At 46.3% G+C, this 19,152-nt stretch overlaps 1 protein-coding gene across 1 annotated transcript in view; it reads left to right on the top strand.

The window, feature by feature from the left end:
* LOC144799542 (cold-inducible RNA-binding protein B-like) overlaps window positions 1-19,152 on the top strand; it is a 30,413-nt gene that overhangs the window by 8,522 nt on the left and 2,739 nt on the right. The window contains exon 5 of the mRNA XM_078670907.1: window positions 18,878-18,937. Within this exon, the coding sequence (XP_078527033.1) occupies window positions 18,878-18,902 (25 nt within the window). The 3' untranslated portion in view covers window positions 18,903-18,937. The remainder of the gene's footprint in view (window positions 1-18,877; window positions 18,938-19,152) is intronic.

The raw sequence follows: 19,152 nt of genomic DNA, 5'->3' as shown, positions 1-19,152 counted from the left end.
TTACCAATGAAAAATTAATTAACAATTTATTCAAAAAAATACCAATAAATTACCTTATTTAATTATAATTAAATTACTTCCCACCCTATTCCCCTATAAACCCACAACCCGCTACAGAAAATAAATTAATATTATTCACATAATTATCAATTAATCAATTAATACAAATTAATTATCAATTAGGAATTAATTAATTACCAATTAAAAATGTATTAACTATTTATTAAAAATAAATACCAATAAATAAATTTACATATTTAATTAATTATAATAATTTAATTACTTCCCACCCTATTCCCCTATAAACCCACAACCCGCTACAGAATTAAATTACGCAAAAATTAAATAAAAAATATACACTTTTCACACATATACTAACATACAAAACACTTTAAAAAATTCAATATTATTAAAAAATCGATATTTTTGATAACCTATATTATGTACTTTGATATTTTGACTTTCTATATTTTTTAAGTCGATATTACATTACATACCTTAAAAACTATATTTTTGATGACTATATTCTGTCCATTCGATATTTTGTCCATTCTATATTTTGGAGTCGATATTTGTGTTACTCGATATTTTGGACTCGATATTTTGACCATATACCACTTACAAGGCTGCTTCTGTGGGTGGCACAACCAGTGCTGCAGGCCCACCAGCAGCATTTGGATTACACGCCCTGGCACACTCATTGCACTAGACTAGGGTCTGACAAGTAAACTAAAATAGCCAAACATGGAACCACTGATTAGTACATCAATTTACAGTAGGGAGCACTTGCACAGTGGCACTGAATAGCAGTGGCACAGTGCCCAAAGCATCTAATACCAGCAAAAACACATGAGGCAACAGCAAAAATGGAAGGGAGACCCACGCCAATGGTGCCAGGTCTACCAGACTGACTGAACATAGGTCCGCGCTTCCTGTCATACTTGAAAATGCTATATACAGACCTTAAGCGTCAGTACGGTTTGCCGGGTCCACCTCCTTTACATTCCCAAGTGGCAGGGGCACCCGCCAGAGGTGTCCGTTGTCACTGTACCTCTTTGATCGAGCCATGGAGCCCCTAGCGGCATGGGTATGAATGGATGCGCACGTGGCGGGCTTTGAATGGGACCAGGGGCTCTCCGACCACATCGCTTTATACGCGGACAAAGTCCTATTCTTCCTAACAGACATTAATAGGACGGGAATGAGGCTGTTGCACATTATGCATATCTTTGGGAAACGTCTGATCTATTCATGAACCCGTGTAAATCCACACTGTGGACACTGGGGGGAGCTGCGGAACTGGGGCCTTGGGCCTCGGCAGTCCAGGTTACGACAGAGTGCTTGAAATACCTGGGAGTGTTCCTATCAGAATCACCAAAAGTAGCGTGGGACAGCAACGTAGTACCAGTATGGGTACGGGTGCGCGAGGAGATGAAAAATTGGCCACACATGCTACTCTTCATATAAGGCAGATCCACCATCTTTAAAATGGTATTGCTACCACGTCTGCTTTATCAGTTGCAGAACCATCCATATCCAGTATCTCCCATATGGTTCCGGCAGGTTAATGCGGCATTGGGGCAATTCCTGTGGGCAGGAAGGAAGTCCAGGGTGGCGCTGCGAACTTGCTTCCGGTCCACATATTGTGGGGGGCTAGCTATGTCGGATATCAACTCGTACTACTTGGCTTCGCATCTCCTGGTGCTGAATGAATGGTGGTATGGGGATAGGAAGGCCCCTGCTTATGCGGTGGAATGACAGTGTATGTAGGAATCCACTCTACATACCATTTTGTACTAGGTGACACTGCGTAACTCTCTCCCGCCGGCTACAAGAGTGGTCTTCCAGGTATGGAAACAATCTCTCGGTAGAATGGGGTGGTGGAATAATCTTACCAGGGAAACCCCACTGTGGCATAATGGTCGTCTTCCGCAGCTGGTTGCGTTATCTGGGTTCCGGGGGTGGATTAATTTTGGCATTTCAATGTTAGGAGATGTAATGCGATGCTTGACCTTAAAGTTGTTTCAAGATCTGCAACAAGAGTACCAGATGCAGAGAACCCAGTTTTATAAATACCTCCAATTTCGGCATGCCATCCACCCTAGTGTCTTGGGACTAGAAGGGCTCCCTGAATTCAGTCCGGTAGAAGCCAAAGTCTTCATGGGTGATTTGCAGGACCACAAAATATTAAAGACATATCAGTCCCTGGTGACTCATAGCTCCAATACTTTGGATACACCTATTTGCAGTTTGTAACAAACTGATTTAAAACCATGCAAGATCCTAGAAATCTATACTGAGAGGTAGACCAAATTCTAAATTCACAAGTAGGTCATTTGTCTAGATTGTTCAAGAATTTCCCAATGAGAGCAATCATTGAATTAAAAAATTATTGAATACAAGTGAGGAGGGTGTGTGTGGGGGGGGGGATGGGTAACCAGGTTTTCGTCTGTAACCTTTTGTGCTGGAGGCGAACCCACAAAAAGAATCTACCATTAATTACATCGGTCAAGCACTTCTGGTCGCAGGGATGCATGTTTTTTGTTTGTTCAACAACCCAAGATATCCAGAACAAACATTTGAGCTTTGGCTACAGAGTTCTTCCATTGTGTACTGACTAAGCATCACAAGATACTAAAACATTGATTAGAAATTGAGAGGGGGTGAAAGCGATGTATTCTTTTTATGTATCCAAGAACGCAGCAGTAAGCGTTGAGCCTTAACCGCTTAGAAATGCATCCTTTTCTGTCAGTAGTTGGGCTGTGGCCCTGCCTTCCGTAACCTGGTTCAGACCGTAAGTTTCAGGGGCTTAGTTCTGAGGCTCAGAATAGTTTAAGCTCCTTTTGTCAGCTTCTGTTGTGAGTTTTATTTTGGGCTCTGCTTCTGGGCATAAATAGAATGTTTCATCCTTATGTTACCCTGCCGCCCACAAGGCACCTAGAATCTCGTACACAAATATTCTGTTTTTCCGCATTGCGCTCAGCAAGGAGCCTTTGCTGCTCGAGTGAAACACAGGAAGTGCATTCCATTTTCAAAGACACTAGTGTAGAAGAACACAAAGCCATTTTGAAATTGGAACGAGGACCCATCAAGAAGAGACGTTGCTACAGAAGATATTCTGGGCTTTTTTCTTGAAAGGCCTGTAATGTTGGGAATTATGTCTTTGAAATTCTACCCCCTGTGAGATGCATGCTTTCCTAGGAAAGACCCGCATAGACTGCAACCTGTATATATCCAAGGTGTAAAGCTGTAGTATGATTGAGTTAAGACGACAAAGAGGTTGGGCTTGCTGAGCCATGATGCTCAGGTTTGGAGGGGGTTTACAGAAAAAAACAAAGGAACCTTTGAATGTGACCATTGTGAACTAAAACACATCTTCAGTCAAAATCAACACCCAAAGATGAGGAAAAGCAGGTTGACGACTAGCCTCTAGCCAAGGACTAACTAGATATAGCATCCAAATAAACCCCTAACCTAGCCGCACTACCACCATCTTTTAAACCTAGAAGATAGGAAACTGTGTCCACTAAGACTCCAGTGCCAGTGGCTAAGGGCCTGCTTTTAAACTGGTCCTATGGGGTCAAGAGTCCCACCTAAGAAGGCCTGTGATCCTTGCTCTACAGTACAATAACCCTGCACTGGGGTCTCCTGTAATCAGTCCCCTGACAGGTAAACATGATCTGCCATGTAGGTTTCTTGCAGCGTACTCTGCTGAAGACAGGATTACCCAAAGTGACCTGCCTTTTAACATGAGTGCAGCCATCCCAAAATACAGACTGTGGCCTGTTCAATTACTTTGTGGCAGTTGATTGACAACAATTGAGGTGCAGCCCTTTATGCCTGCAGCCCACATTGTGCAGGCTGCTTATTGGGTGTAGTCTGCAGTCACGGAGAACCCTCACTTTCCCCCGTAGTTACGAGACGTGCAAGTGTGTGGCAATCGTTTTGACCACAAACTGATGGACTCCCGCCTGTCTGTGTAGCATGAAGACGGTAGGTTTGAATGTTAGCATAGGCCTGGAGCTAGCTGTCTCCATCACTCCCAATGCATGTCCCTGCACGGGTTCTTCCTCCGCCCCGTCCTTCATAGACAGTTGTTGCTAGGTTGCTGATTGCCTGATTTAGAGCCACAAAACCTTAATGGAACAGATATGGGCTCTTTGTTTTCACCTAACCGATCCCGCCAGTTCATGCAGGTCAGCCAAGTCCCGAGAGAAGAAACATCACAAAGAGAGTGGTTAGAAGTGTTGGTTGCTGCCACTGATGTACAACCAAATGTGCTGCCTGCTCATCTCCCCCATCCTGTGTTGAGCTCTGTCAAAAGGATGAAGCCACCATAAAAACAATCCTCTGATTGGCTTTGGCACGGTCTCAAAGTGGTGCACATTCTCTGGTAGAAATGTGGTATGACTGCTGGCTACCAAAGGCCATACATATCCTTGATTGCAATGTTTCCCAACAACAGAACTGCCCCTCTGGGCCATTCCAGACAGTGAACCGTTATCGCGAAGCTTATAGAACATGCCTATCTTTTAAAGTACAACCCACAACAACAGCACTAAGGTCGCAGATATGCTCATGTTCTCTGCACCCTGCATAAAGTGTTGGTAGCACAACGAAGAAGTCAGACAGTGCCCTGACATGGGAGCAGTAGTTTTCAACAACAGAGCTGGGCTATTTCTAGCCAACTACTAGCCTTACTCCAGTATAGGAACTTTCATAGATTCCCATAGCTTGTACCATTCCCCGTCGTCGGAATGGGAGTCTCTGTAAACAAAATAACATAGCAGTAGGTACAAAAGAGAAAGCAAAAGGCTAAGGCCTCATTCCCATTTTGTAGCATATCCACCTCTTTTTGCAAAAGAGACCAAATCAGATTAGCCTCACCTCATAGAACCCTCCTGAGAGAACCTCAGATGTTCTACCGCACGTTGTGCTAAGAGAGTCTCCTTTGAGCTCTGCTCACTTCAACTCTAGTTGACTATTTGTTCAGCATTTTTTCTTCAGAATTGTTTTTTATCTGGAAATGTCTGACCTAGGAGAAGAAAGCCCTTTTCAAGGCTTGTTCCACCTGTGGCAAGAGGGAAACATCCTTTACAACGCAACTTTTACCACGCAGTGCCTTTACGACGCAACTTTTACAACGCAAACCATTACAGCGCATGGCGTTGGGGGGCGCTCTAGGATAGGGAATAGATTTAATTTACTATCCAACACCGTCCCTACTATCCACGGGGACTGGAGTTGGAATAGTAAATTAAACTATTCACTATCCAGCGCCCCAAAGCACTATGCGTTGTAAAGCTATTTGTTGTAAAGGCATGCGTGGTAAAAGCATGCGTTGTAATGTCATACATCCGTGGCAAGAAGAGGCTGTATGTGGAGGGCAGGCATAAGGACTGCATTTATTGCCTCTACCCTGATCACAAGGCAGCGTACTTTAAGATCTGCCGCACCTTCTCTACAAAGACTCTCCGGGACCGTGACCTGGCTCCCGAAGCTAAAGTCGAGGAAGGAAACTCTGTCAAGTGACAGTGAGGATTCATCATCTGCCACCTCATCAAGAAGGTCAGTAAAAAGATGTAGGGCTTCGCCTTCACCCTCCTCAGAACGTGCTGTTAAGGCCTCAAAAAAGACCCCCCGTGAGTCTGAGAGCCTGAGTCCTAGCAAATCTCTTCACCGTGGTGCAAAGGAGAGGGAAGGACTATCTTCAGCTACAGCAGTGGTGGAGTCTGCTAAAGCTTTTAAAAAGCTCTCTTCTCTAACCTCTGAGAAGTCAGAGAAAGATTCCAGATCGCCAACAACGCTGCAGAAGACTCCGTCGACGAAGACTTCCGAATCCCAGGTGAAAAAAGTTGCACCGTCGACTGGCTTGTCGACGGTACCTTCTAGTCCCCACATATCAACGTCAGCGTCGACGACGGTTACGGCGACGACGACGAGAGTGTCGACGATGGTAGCGATGACGACGGCAGGAGTGTCGACGGTCTCATCAATGGCAGTGTTGACGACACCCATCTCGTCGACGACGATGGTTCTTCTTGCAACCCCATCGCCAACGGTACCATCGGCGACATCTTCGTCGACGGACGGGATCACTATTTCATTGAATAGGATAACGCCTGATATGACGTCTCAAAGAAGGGTTACCCCCTTGCCTCCCTCACTGTTACTCGAAGAAGATTCTGGCGGGGATGATCAGGATTCTTTTGGCTATACCCATAGCCCCTCACAATTGTTGGTAAAATGTCAAGACACTGATTCTGAGGGTGAATACCTTCATTAGTGCTCATACCAGCAATTTTATCGTCGACAGGAAGGCGCAGACCAAGAGATGGTTTCAGTTCTTTCTTCCCTCCTGGCAGATCTTCAGGGCATGTTGCAGGATTATAAGAAGAGGTTTTCTCATACTACTTCTCCTCCTGCTTCGTCTTTCTCTGCAGTACATGCTGTGCCTGCACCATCAGCTTCTACAGTGGTTTCTCCGGGAGAACCATCCCAGATGGTTTCACAGCCGCAAGTATCCGGGTTAGGTATCACTCCAGTGGTCCAAGATGTACAAGATGATTCCTCGGACGAGGATGAGGACGATGGCAACAGGTCTAACCAGGGTATAGAGTGCGATGATTATGTGATCCCGGACCCAGCTTCACCTACTCCGGATCCAGTGGACTCTCCCCGGCAGACATTGGGGGATTTCAAAAACTAATGGAAAGAGCCTCCCGTAGATTTAAACTTCCTTTGCCTTCTGTTCAAACGGAGTGCTTCTTTATGATTTTAAGGAGCCCTACAGGAAAGTGGTCCGGTCCGTTCCCATTGTCAGCCATGTCTGGGACGTTTAAAGGCAATGAAAAACCCGGCTACATTCATTCCAGTTTTGCCATGCCGGGAGAAGAAGTACAAGGCCCCTGAGGATAGTCCAGCATCCTTGATTGGTCAGCCGCAGCCGGATTCGGTAATATCGCAGGCATCGCAGAGAAAGTCACACAATCCTTCTGCACCCCTGACAACTCCTCCAGATAAAGAGGGCAGGCGCCTTGATAATGCGGGGAAAAGGTTTTTCCTCTATGGCGAGTCTTTTGGTACGGGCAGCAAATGCGTTGGTAATCCTTGGCAGATACTATCGCCAAATGTGGTGCGATCTCTCGCCATATTTGGACAGGCTCCCTCAGGGGGCCAAGGTGGAGGCCAAGAAGATCCTACAGGAGGGAGAGGCTACATCAGCAGAAGTGATTGACTGCGCCATGGATATTGCCACAACTGCTCTCTGTTCGCTGGCAGGAGCAGCTGTTCTTCGTCGCCAAGGCTGGCTCAGGGCAACATGGTTCCGGCCAGAGGTCCAGAATAAAATCCTAGACCTTCTGTTTGATGGTGAGGCATTATTTGGCAAACATATCGACAATGCCCTTCAGGACATTAAAAAGGATACGGAGACGGCAAGATCTCTCAGTACTCTTCAGTATCAGAAGGTTCCTTTCCGTTGGGCCAGAGGGAAGAGTACCACATCCTACAGAGGTTCGTACCAATAACAACGGTACTTTTCTTATGGTTTAACGCCTCAATCTTATCAACAATCATACCAACAAAGACAAGGCCAGACTTCTTCTTTTTCTAAGTCCAACAATAGAGGAAAACAGAATCGCCAGGGACGTGACACTTCCAAGCGGCAATAGCGGCATACTGTGTCTGCCTGCTGTACCCACCTCCCGATCAACATCTGTTGGAGGCAGGGTGTCTCAATACCTCCACTACTGGAAACGGATTACATCAGACCGTTGGGTGCTCAGCATCATTCAAGATGGCCATACGCTGGAGTTTATTCATATGCCACCTTCCAAGGCCTCTGCCGCCTCCATGCCTTCAAAACATCTCCGTCTCTTGCGGCTCGAAGTTCACCAAATGCTCCTCAAGGGAGCTGTAGAGCTGGTCCCTTTTTCTCAAAAAGGGGAAGGTTTCTATTCCAGGTTTTTCCTGGTCAAGAAGATGCTGGAGAAATGGCGCCCCATTTTAGATCTCCTATCTCTTAAGTCAATCCTTTCAGATGGTCTCTCGCCAGGATATCTTGCGTCTCCTCAACCCGGGCGATTTCATGGCCACTCTCGATCTCGAAGATGCTGATTTTCACATACCCATTCATCCAGCCCACAAGAGGTTTGTTGGATTCACAGTAGCCAAGAGCCACTTCCAATTCAAAGTTTTTTCCTTTGGTCTTCGTTCTGCCCCGAGGATCTTTACCAAGGTGCTGGCACCGCTGGCAGCTTTCCTAAGGAAACAGCATTTTCAAGTCTTTCCATACCTGGACGACTGGTTGCTGAAGGCCCGGTCCAGCGGAGGATACAGTCGAGGCATGTACGACTCTGTTAAGCAATCTGGGCCGGAACTCTCAACAGGGAAAAGTCGTCTCTCTACCCTTCCAAGAAAGCATGATTCCTGGGGGCTATCCTGGACACATCTCTCAGCAAGGCTTCTCCGTCCTTTGAAAGGCAAGAAAAACTGAGGTCCATGGCTCATTTGTTGAGTAAAAGAAAGTGTCTATCAGTACGCCGTTACAAATCCCTGATTTCTTCATGCATCCCTCTGATACCCCACTGCATGTTGCGGATTTGATCGCTTCAGGAGCAACTAAACATGAAATGGCAGCAAGTTCACAGCTCCTTCGACAACAAAGTGGTGATTATTGCGGCAATTTGAAAAGCAGCCTTGTGGTGGACGAAAGAAGAGAATTTATTCCAAGGTTTATCCTTCATAAGCAATCCAGCTTCTCAAGTTGTAACAATAGATGCCTCGCTGGAGGGCAGGGGTGCGGTGCTTCACGACTTACATGTAAGCGGGCCTTGGTTGCCCCAGCATCGCCTTCTTCACATCAACCTCCTGGAGCTCAGAGCGATCCGTCTGGCACTGCAAGCATTTCTTCCACGATTGTAGGGTGCAGCGGTTCTCGTCCGCACGGACGACACCATGGCCATGCACTACATAAACAAGGAGAGGAGTACCAGATCTCTTCCGTTGTCGCAGGAGGACCAAAAAATTTGGGAGTGGGCGATCCTACTCAGAATATCGCTATAAGCAGAACACCCACCAGGAATGCTAAACGAAATGGTGGATAGGCTCAGGAGGCTTTCATCTGTCAGCCACGAATGGGAACTAAATCAGACGGTCTTGGAAGATATTTTCCATTGTTGGGGCAAACCCTCCATATCTCTCTTTGCCACCCAGGTGAACAGAAAGCGCCAGTTTTACGCAAGCAAACAACACCATCGAGGATCGCTGGGGAATGTGCTTTTGATAGTCTGGTCAAGAGCATTTGTATATACCTTTCCCCCCATTCCATTCATTCCGTGACTACTCAGGAAGATCAAGACTGAACCGTGCAGGATGATCCTAATAGCTCCAGCTTGGCCGAGGCAGTTTTGGTCACAGATCTTCACCTCCTTTCTCTGGTCCCTCCACGTCCTTTACGGTCAATCCCGGATCTTCTCACGATGTCCCAGGGCCAGATCTGGCATCCGGATCCTCATTCCTTACACCTGTCAGCATGGCTCCTGAGCAGCGAGAGTTCCTAGACCTTCATCTCTCGGAAGAAATAAGATGTTCTCTCACAGGCTAGAGCTCCTTTCACTAACAAGACTTGCCGTTTGTAGTCGAAACGATTTTGCATCTGGTGCCAGCAAACCCAGAAGCAAGAAGGCCCCCTGGTTCACCGACGAACTCAAGGACTCCAAGAAGAACTGCCGCACCCTCGAGAAAGCCTGGCTCCTCGACCGGACCACTGACAACATGACCGCCCTCAAACACGCGACCCGCAAGCACCACCAGCTCATCCGCACCACCAAGAAGAAATCACTTAAAGATCGACTGGACAACAACGCCCACGACAACAAGGAACTCTTCAGCATCGTCAAGGAGTTCTCCAACCCCAGCACCGGCAACAACGACATCACCCCATCACAAGATCTCTGCGACTCCCTCGCCTCATTCTTCCACTGCAAGATTGCCGACATCCACAACAGCTTCGGCGCACCTTCCACGCACCCAACCGTCGAACCAACGCACCCCACCGCCACCCTCCGCACCTGGACCACTGTGACCACCGAAGACACAGCCTGTGTGATAAACACCATCCACTCCGGATCTCCGACTGACCCCTGCCCCCACCCCATCTTCAACAAAGCCGACTCCACCATCGCGCCCCAACTCCGAGACGTCATCAACACCTCCTTCGACACCGCCACCTTCCCGGAGAGCTGGAAGCACGCCGAGCTCAGCGCCCTACTGAAGAAACCAACAGCGGACCCCACCGACCTCAAGAACTACCGTCCCATCTCGCTTCTTCCTTTTCCGGCCAAGGTCATCGAGAAGACCGTCAACAAACAACTTGCCGCCTTCCTCGAGACTAATGGATCCCTCGACCCCTCACAGTCCGGTTTCAGAGCCAACCACAGCACCGAGACCGCCCTCATCGCAGCCACCGACGACATCCGTGCCCTCCTCGACAACGGGGAAACAGCGGCACTCATCCTCCTGGACCTCTCCGCAGCGTTCGACACTGTCTGCCACCGCACCCTAGCCCAACGCCTCAGCAACACCGGCGTCCAAGAGAAGGCACTGGAGTGGATCATCTCGTTCCTCGCCGGAAGAACACAGACAGTCCGCCTCCCCCCGTTTCGATCTGAGGCCACCGAAGTCATCTGCGGCGTCCCGCAAGGATCATCACTCAGCCCCACCCTCTTCAACGTCTACATGAGACCTCTCGCCACCATCGCACGCCAACACAACCTCAACATCATCTCCTATGCCGACGACACCCAGCTGATACTCTCCCTCACCAGAGACCCCGACACCGCCAGAACCAGCCTCCACGAAGGGATGAAAGACGTCGCCGAATGGATGAAGAACAGCCGCCTGAAACTGAACTCAGACAAGACGGAAGTCCTCATCCTGGGACCATCACCCTCCGCCTGGGACGACTCCTGGTGGCCCCCAGCCCTGGGCACCGCCCCCAAGCCTACAGACCACGCACGCAACCTGGGCTTCATCCTGGACTCCTCCCTCTCGATGACCAGACAAGTCAACGCCGTCTCCTCTTCATGCTTTCACACCCTCCGCATGCTCCGCAAGATCTTCCGATGGATCCCGACCGAAACCAGGAAGACGGTCACCCAGGCCCTCGTCACCAGCCGACTGGACTACGGAAACACCCTCTACGCCGGAACCACAGCCAAGCTACAGAAAAGACTCCAACGCATCCAGAACGCCTCCGCCCGACTCATCCTGGACATCCCCCGACGCAGCCACATCTCCGGCCACCTGAGGGACCTGCACTGGCTCCCCGTCAACAAGAGGATCACGTTCAGGCTCCTCACCCACGCACACAAGTCTCTCCACGACCTGGGCCCCAAGTACCTCAACGACCGCCTGACCTTCCACACGCCCACCCGCCAGCTACGGTCTGCCAGCCTCGTCCTCGCCGCCGTACCACGTATCCGAAGAGCCACCGCCGGTGGTAGATCCTTCTCCTACCTGGCGGCCAAGACATGGAACACCCTCCCCATCCACCTTCGGCTGACCCAGGACCACCTCGCCTTCAGGAAACAACTCAAGACCTGGCTGTTCGAGCAGTAGCGGACCCCCTCCCCAAGTGCCTTGTGACCCTTCCGGGTGAGTAGCGCGCTATACAAGTGTTATGATTGATTGAGCAGAAAGGTGTTGACCCTTTCTTGTCTCAGCCTCATCAGGTTCTTCCTTATCTCCTGTCCTTGGCTAAGGCAGGGCTGGCTCATTCATCCATAAAAGTTCACTTAGCAGCAGTTTCTCGCTACAGATGCACTGCATCTGGACCTTCTCGCTGGTCATCCAGAATTGTCAAACAATTTCTCAAAGGTCTATTTCGAGTTTTCCCTCCAGTGAGGTCTCCGCCCCCTGCATGGTATTTGAACTTGGTTCGAACCCAGTTGATGAAGCATCCCTTTGAACCGATTCATCGAGCAGATATGAAATACCTCTTGTGGAAACTGGCGCTCCTTCTTGCTCTGACTTCGGCGAGACGTATTGGAGAATTGCGAGCTCTCACTATACAGGAACCTTTTCTCCAATTCAAAAGAAATACAGTAATTCTAAGGACTAATCCAAAGTTCATACCAAAGGTGCCTTCGGCATTTCATTTAAACGAGCTAGGGATTCTCAAGGCTTTCTTTCCTAAGCCTCCTACGCCGGCGGAAAGGACACTCCATTCACTGGATGTGCAGTGGTGTTTGAAATTTTATCTGGACCGCACTAAAGAATTTCGAAAATCTTCTCAATTGTTCATCGCATTTAGTGCTCCCCACAAGGGGTTACGCCTATCTAATCAGGGTATCGCTCGATGGATTTCCAGTGCCATACCGTACTGTCATTCTGCAGCAGGCAAGCCTCTAGAAGGCAGAGTTAGAGCACTCTCAACAAGGTCCATGGCTTCCTCTACGGCTCTTTGCGGGAGTTCAGATTAAAGATATTTGCAGGGCTGCAACTTGGAGCAGCATGCAAACCTTCACAAGACATTACTGCCTGGAGACCTCGGCACAAGAAGACTCGGCTGTAGGCCAGGCAGTCCTGAGGAACCTCTTCCATTGAGTGGTGAGCTTTCCTTTCTTCCCTCCTTCCTTTTCTTACTGTTACTTGCACTTTTTGCGATGTGTTCTTTATGTGATTGCACTGTTGATTAAGGTTTACTTAAAAAAAAAAAAGAAGTAATGGAGGAAGGGATGTCCTGACTGCTAGCTACTCTGATACAAGCATGGGAATCTATGAAAGTTCCAATACTGGGGCAAGAAAACAAGTTACTTACCTGTAACTTTGGTTCTCCAGTATTGGTAACTTTCATAGATTCCCATGCGCCCACCCACCTCCCCTGGGAAAGCTCAGCCCTCAGCAAGTTTTGGTTATACTGTTACACAACGGCTACGAACTCTGAGGCTCTGAGGCTCCTTCAGGAGGGTTCTATAGGGTGAGTCTAATCTGATTGGCTGTTGCTTTACTTTGGTCTCTTTTGCAAAAAGAGGTGGATATGCTACAAAAGGGGAATGAGGCCTAGTCCTTTTTCTTTCTCTTTTGTACCTACTGCTATGTTATTTTGTTTACCGATACTCCCACTCCGACGACGGGGAATGATACAAGCTATGGGAATCTACGAAAGTTACCAATACTGGAGAACCAAAGTTACAAGTAAGTAACTTGTTTTCTTTTGTGAATAGAAGAACTCCTTTTTTCAAAGTGATAGTATTGATGATGTAATCCATTGATTGTGCTAATAATGCACTGGCAGTATGGGAGCGTCTATCCCAGATCACCCTCCAAGACCAAGCCCCAGCTGTTCAACTTCCCCCCCCCCAAACAAAATGTTCACAACTTGAGTAATACTTTGCATCAGTGAGCATGCTATAGCATCTGATTCATAACAATCAAGGGGCAATGCTGCATATTGTTACAATGATTCCTTGTTACCCCTCAGTTTCCACAAGCACTGAACTGGCCTTAAAGGCCTTTTGTAGCACACACCATATCAGCATTTAGCATTTCATTTGCTTTTCCTCCACGCTGTTGATTCCTAATTTACCAAAGACGTCAACGCCAAGATCTCAATCATATAATCAAGGTATGGGACGATTCAGATGAGAAAAGATTCACATGGGGACGAGGAGGAAGTTTGGGATCGGTCATCAGATGTGTTTAACACAGAAGAGCATTTTGACTTGTATCCATTCAAACCATGTTCTCTAAGTGAGACCTCAACATAAAATGCTGTGCTCTACAACGCTGCCTGACATCATAGGGCCTTCCTGACAATATAAGTAGAGGACAACAATTTGCACATTGAAGCTTCATCTTGGATTGATGGAACCAACCATCTATAGTGTTAAAGGGCGATCTTGAGACAAGTCACAGACTATGTCAAACTCTCAGGAGACTCATGCTGGTGTGTGGTAGATAGAACACAAAAACGCTTCACAAGATCTCGTACAGTAGGAGTAATGTAGAGGCATAAAATGGTGTGGTGGTTCTGACAGCTGGGAAGTGATCCGTCATTCCAAACACAACTGATGATCTGCCCCAGCTGAGAGGAATGCAAGGCAGGAAGGAAGGTAGCCACAGTGGCTGCCATGAACTCGTATCCTATTTAACTTGCAAGTCCTTCTCAGCAGGTTGGATTGCTTTCAGTGGAGAAAATGAAAACGTATTTCCATCTTTGTTGGTAACCCATGTTAGCAGAACCAGTAAACAATGGGCGGAAAAGAAGTCTTGGTAGAGTCTGTCCATGTTCATTGTGGGCTTCAGAGTGGTGCATGGATGAGTCCTTCAAGTCCCACCTGGAGACAAACTGTGAAAACTGAAAGCAAATGTACAATATTGTGACTCCAAAAATACAGAATTGTAGTGCACAGCACTTGAATGTACTAGTGAAAACTGAAAACGGAGGGTTACAGTTAAGTAATGTCTTATGTTGAAGGAAAAGTTTATCAAAAGACTTTATCTTGTGTTTGTTATGAGTGAGCCCAAGGTGCACCACAGTTACAGGCTTAGAACCTGTAGCAATGAACCAGAAAGGATGCAATTCTAATGGTGCAGCAAGGAGCACCACAGTTACTGGGACAAAACCTGCAGGTGTGTACTGGAACTGATTCAATTCTACAAGTACATCAAAGTGTACCACCGTTGCCGGGATAAACTCTGCAGGTGTGTACTGGAACAAATTCAATTCTACAAGTACATCAAAGTGCATCACCGTTACTGGGAGAACCTGCAGGTGTGTACTGGAACAAATTCAGATCTACACGTACATCGTAGTGCACCACCATAACTGGGAGAAAACCTGCAGGTGTGTACTGGAACTGATTCAATTCTACAAGTACATCAAAGTGTACCACCGTTGCCGGGATAAACTCTGCAGGTGTGTACTGGAACAAATTCAATTCTACAAGTACATCAAAGTGCATCACCGTTACTGGGAGAACCTGCAGGTGTGTACTGGAACAAATTCAGATCTACACGTACATCGTAGTGCACCACCATAACTGGGAGAAAACCTGCAGGTGTGAACTGAAACTGATTCAATTCTACACGTACATCAAAGTGTACCACCGTTGCTGGGATAAACTCTGCAGGTGTGTACTGGAACAAATTCAATTCTACAAGTACATCAAAGTGCATCACCATTACTGGGAGAACCTGCAGGTGTGTACTGGAACAAATTCAGATCTACACGTACATCGAAGTGCATCACCGTTACTGGGAGAACCTGCAGGTGTGTACTGGAACGGATTCAATTCTACACGTACATCGAAGTGCACCACCATAACTGGGAGAAAACCTGCAGGTGTGAACTGGAACTGATTCAATTCTACAAGTACATCAAAGTGCATCACCGTTACTGGGAGAACCTGCAGGTGTGTACTGGAACAAATTCAATTCTACACGTACATCGAAGTGCATCACCGTTACTGGGAGAACCTGCAGGCGTGTACTGGAACAGATTCAATTCTACACGTACATCGAAGTGCATCACCGTTACTGGGAGAAAACCTGCAGGTGTGTACTGGAACGGATTCAATTCTAAACGTACATCGAGGTGCATCACCGTTACTGGGAGAAAACCTTCCGGTGTGTACTGGAACGGATTCAATTCTACACGTACATCGAAGTACATCACCGTTACTGGGAGAAAACCTTCCGGTGTGTACTGGAACGGATTCAATTCTACACGTACATCGAAGTGCATCAACGTTACTGGGAGAAAACCTGCAGGTGTGTACTGGAACGGATTCTATTCTACAATTACATCGAAGTGCTTCATTGTTACTGGGAGAAACTCTGCAGGTGTGTAATGGAACGGATTTAATTCTACACGTACATCGAAGTGCTTCACTGTTACTGGGAGAAAACCTTCAGGTGTATACTGAACAAATTCAATTCTACATGTACATCAAAGTGCATCACTGTTACTGGGAGAAAACCTTCAGGTGTATACTGAACAAATTCAATTCTACACGTACATCGAAGTGCATCACTGTTACTGGGAGAAAACCTGCAGGGTGTGTACTGGAGCAGATTCAATTCTACATGTACATCGAAGTGCTTTACCGTTACTGGGATAACCTACAGGTATGTACCTGAATGGATTCAATTCTACACGTACATCGAGGTGCATCACCGTTACTGGGGGAAATCCTGCAGGTGTGTACTGTAACGGATTCAATTCTACACGTACATCGAAGTGCTTCACCATTACTGGGATAAAACCTTCAGGGTGTGTACCAGAATGGATTCAATTCTACACGTACATCAAGGTGCATCACGGTTACTTGGAGAAAACGTTCAGGGTGTGTACCGGAATGGAGTCAATTCTACACGTACATTGAAGTGTATCACTGTTACTGGGATAAAACTTTCAGCTGTGCACAGGAATGGATTCAATTCTACATGTACATTAAAGTGCATAATCGTTACTAGGATGAAACCTTCAGCTGCGCACTGGAATGGGTTCAGTTCTACACGTACATCGAAGTGCATAATTGTTACTGGGATAAAACCTTCGGGTGTGCACTGGAATGGATTCAATTCTACACGTACATTAAAGTGCATCTCCCTTACTGGGATAAAACGTTCAGCTGTGCACTGGAATATATTCGGTTCTATAGATACATCGAAGTGCATCGCCCTTGCTGGGATAAAACTTTCAGCTGTTCACTGGAATAGATTCAATTCAATAGTTACATTGAGGTTTACCACCGTTACTGGGAGAAAACCTTCAGGTATGTACTGGGATAAATTTGGTTCTACACATTCATCGAAGTTTATCATCGTTAATAGGATAAAACATTCAGGTATGTACTGGGAGGGAATCAATTCTATACAAACATCAAAGTGCATCACTGTTTCTTGGATGAAACCTTCAGCTGTGCATGGAATGGATTCAATTATACATATACATCAAAGTGCATCACCCTTACTAGGATAAAACCTTCCGCTGTGCACTAGAATGCATTCAGTTCTACAGAAACGTTGAGGTTTACCACAGTTACTGAGAGAAAACCTTCAGGTGTACATGGAATGGATTTGATTCTACACATACATCGAGTTGCACCATTGTTACTTGGATATAACCTTCGGCTGTGCATCTAGTAACTGTGGTACACCTCTGTATAACTGTAGAAGGAAATCTATTCCAGTATATTTACATTTCGAGTAATGGTGGAATCCATCCCGTTAAATCGCTGAAGCTTCCATCCTTGTAACAGTGGTGCACCTTGCTTTACATTTTAGAATGGAATCCTAGTGCAGGCATAGCAAATGGAAGGCCATGAGATGTAAATTAAACATTTTAATGTCCTACACACAAGAAAAGTAAATGGTAGAACCACTTAACGCCCCAGGAAACAGTTTCAGGACTCTCCAGTAAAATTCTCAAAATGTTATATTTTGTTTGAATTTGAAATCTACATGTAGAACCAGCTACGGGGCCAGCAAGTAATTAATCGTTACTTTGCATCAAGTACACATTGGTACTCCACTAAGTGGTGGTCATTCTTCTGTATTCAGTTACCTTGCAAAGTTTGACATTCACAAACGTTCTGTGTTTTTTGGGGAAACTATCAATGGTGTGTTTTGTCTGTATTCACAGCACATAATGTTTAATGAAAGCAATAAATGAGACAGTGCAGGTGAAAACCAATAACTTCACATTTGTGCTATAAGGTAATAACAATAAACAATGTTGACAACTTTCACAAGTTGCTAAACATGGTACAGTATGTTGAGTTTAGGGATGTCTGTCACAGATTTGTATTCCTCCACACATCAAAGCAGGGCGCCCTATCACCAGTGTCTATAAATAAGTGTTGAAATACTTTTCTTTTTGAAAGACTGTTTTAAATGTTCAGTACCGCAGTAAATTGATTTTTTTTTTGGGGGGAGGGGGGATGATTTGAGTTTGTCTCAGTTACCCTAAAGACATTTCTGACACGTTTCAACCTGCCTCCTTCTCACTTTCTGACGGTCTTCATCAGGACTATAGTAGGACTCCTTGTGTCAGTAAGACCAACATTAAGTGTACAGTTGGAATGATAATTTGACATTTGACTGTTTGAGTGGCCTCATAAAGTTGTCTTTTTCCTTCACACTGAATAAATAAAAAATAAATAAATAAAATCTAAGATGACGATAAAAAAGAGTTTAAGGTGGTGCTTGAGAAATGTATACAGAGGTCTAACGTGAGTGCTAGGGATCTATATTAAAGCGGTTCACATGCTTCCATGCCCTGGGTGTAGCCTCCAGGTCCATAGGAATGAATGGGAAGGTATTCCTTATTACGATCCGGTAAATACCGAATCGGTAATAACGAATATTACCTAATCGGTTATCATTAACAATTTTTTTTACCTACATACTATTTACCGATTCCTAAATACCGTATCAGTAAAATTTGGTATTTAGGAATCAGTAAAATTAGATTACCTACATATGGCCCTTTGTCGCTCTTTAATATAAATCTTAATGGATTCGCCCCTCAGTTGACAGCACACTGAAACAAGGTGCCTTCCTCCCTACAGTTGTCCTCTCTGGGGGCTCTTTGCCCCTTTTGAATATCATGCATTTGAGGAAAGTACTCGCTTGCATGGTGAGCTGGTCACAAAGCCATGGCTGCATTGCACAGAGGCCCTTCATTGCTGCACACAGAGGGAACAATTAGAGGGAACATTGTCTGGGACCCTAAGTGTCGATGCACATGGTAGACCGTCCTTGTTGAAGCTGGTCTTGCGTGTTGGTGGTGGTGGGGTTGGGAGGGGGTCTGGCTGATATTGCTCTGCTTGTCTTCATCACAAGACTTATGTGTTTCTTTTTTCAGTGGACAGAGTGGAGGCTATGAATAGTCTGGAGGATCCTACAGAGACACTTACAACTAATGGTAAATTAAATCTTCATTGTCTGCTTATTGCGAATGTAAGATGAGATCAGACCTATTAACATGAAGTCCATACATTCTTCCAAATGTGTGTGAAGGGCCCCCCTCATGTGCTTTTCATGTACAAAGCGCCATCTTTGTTGTCCCCGAGACCCAGGCCCGTGTACGTAGGGTGCTCTCCATGGAGATTGTGATCTCCTTCATAGTATGTATGTCCT

The sequence above is a fragment of the Lissotriton helveticus genome, chromosome 12 (assembly GCF_964261635.1).
Source record: "Lissotriton helveticus chromosome 12, aLisHel1.1, whole genome shotgun sequence".
NCBI classification, from domain to species: domain Eukaryota; kingdom Metazoa; phylum Chordata; class Amphibia; order Caudata; family Salamandridae; genus Lissotriton; species Lissotriton helveticus.
Note: the sequence above shows the minus strand (reverse complement) of the source record. Positions and strands in the feature narration are given on the sequence as shown.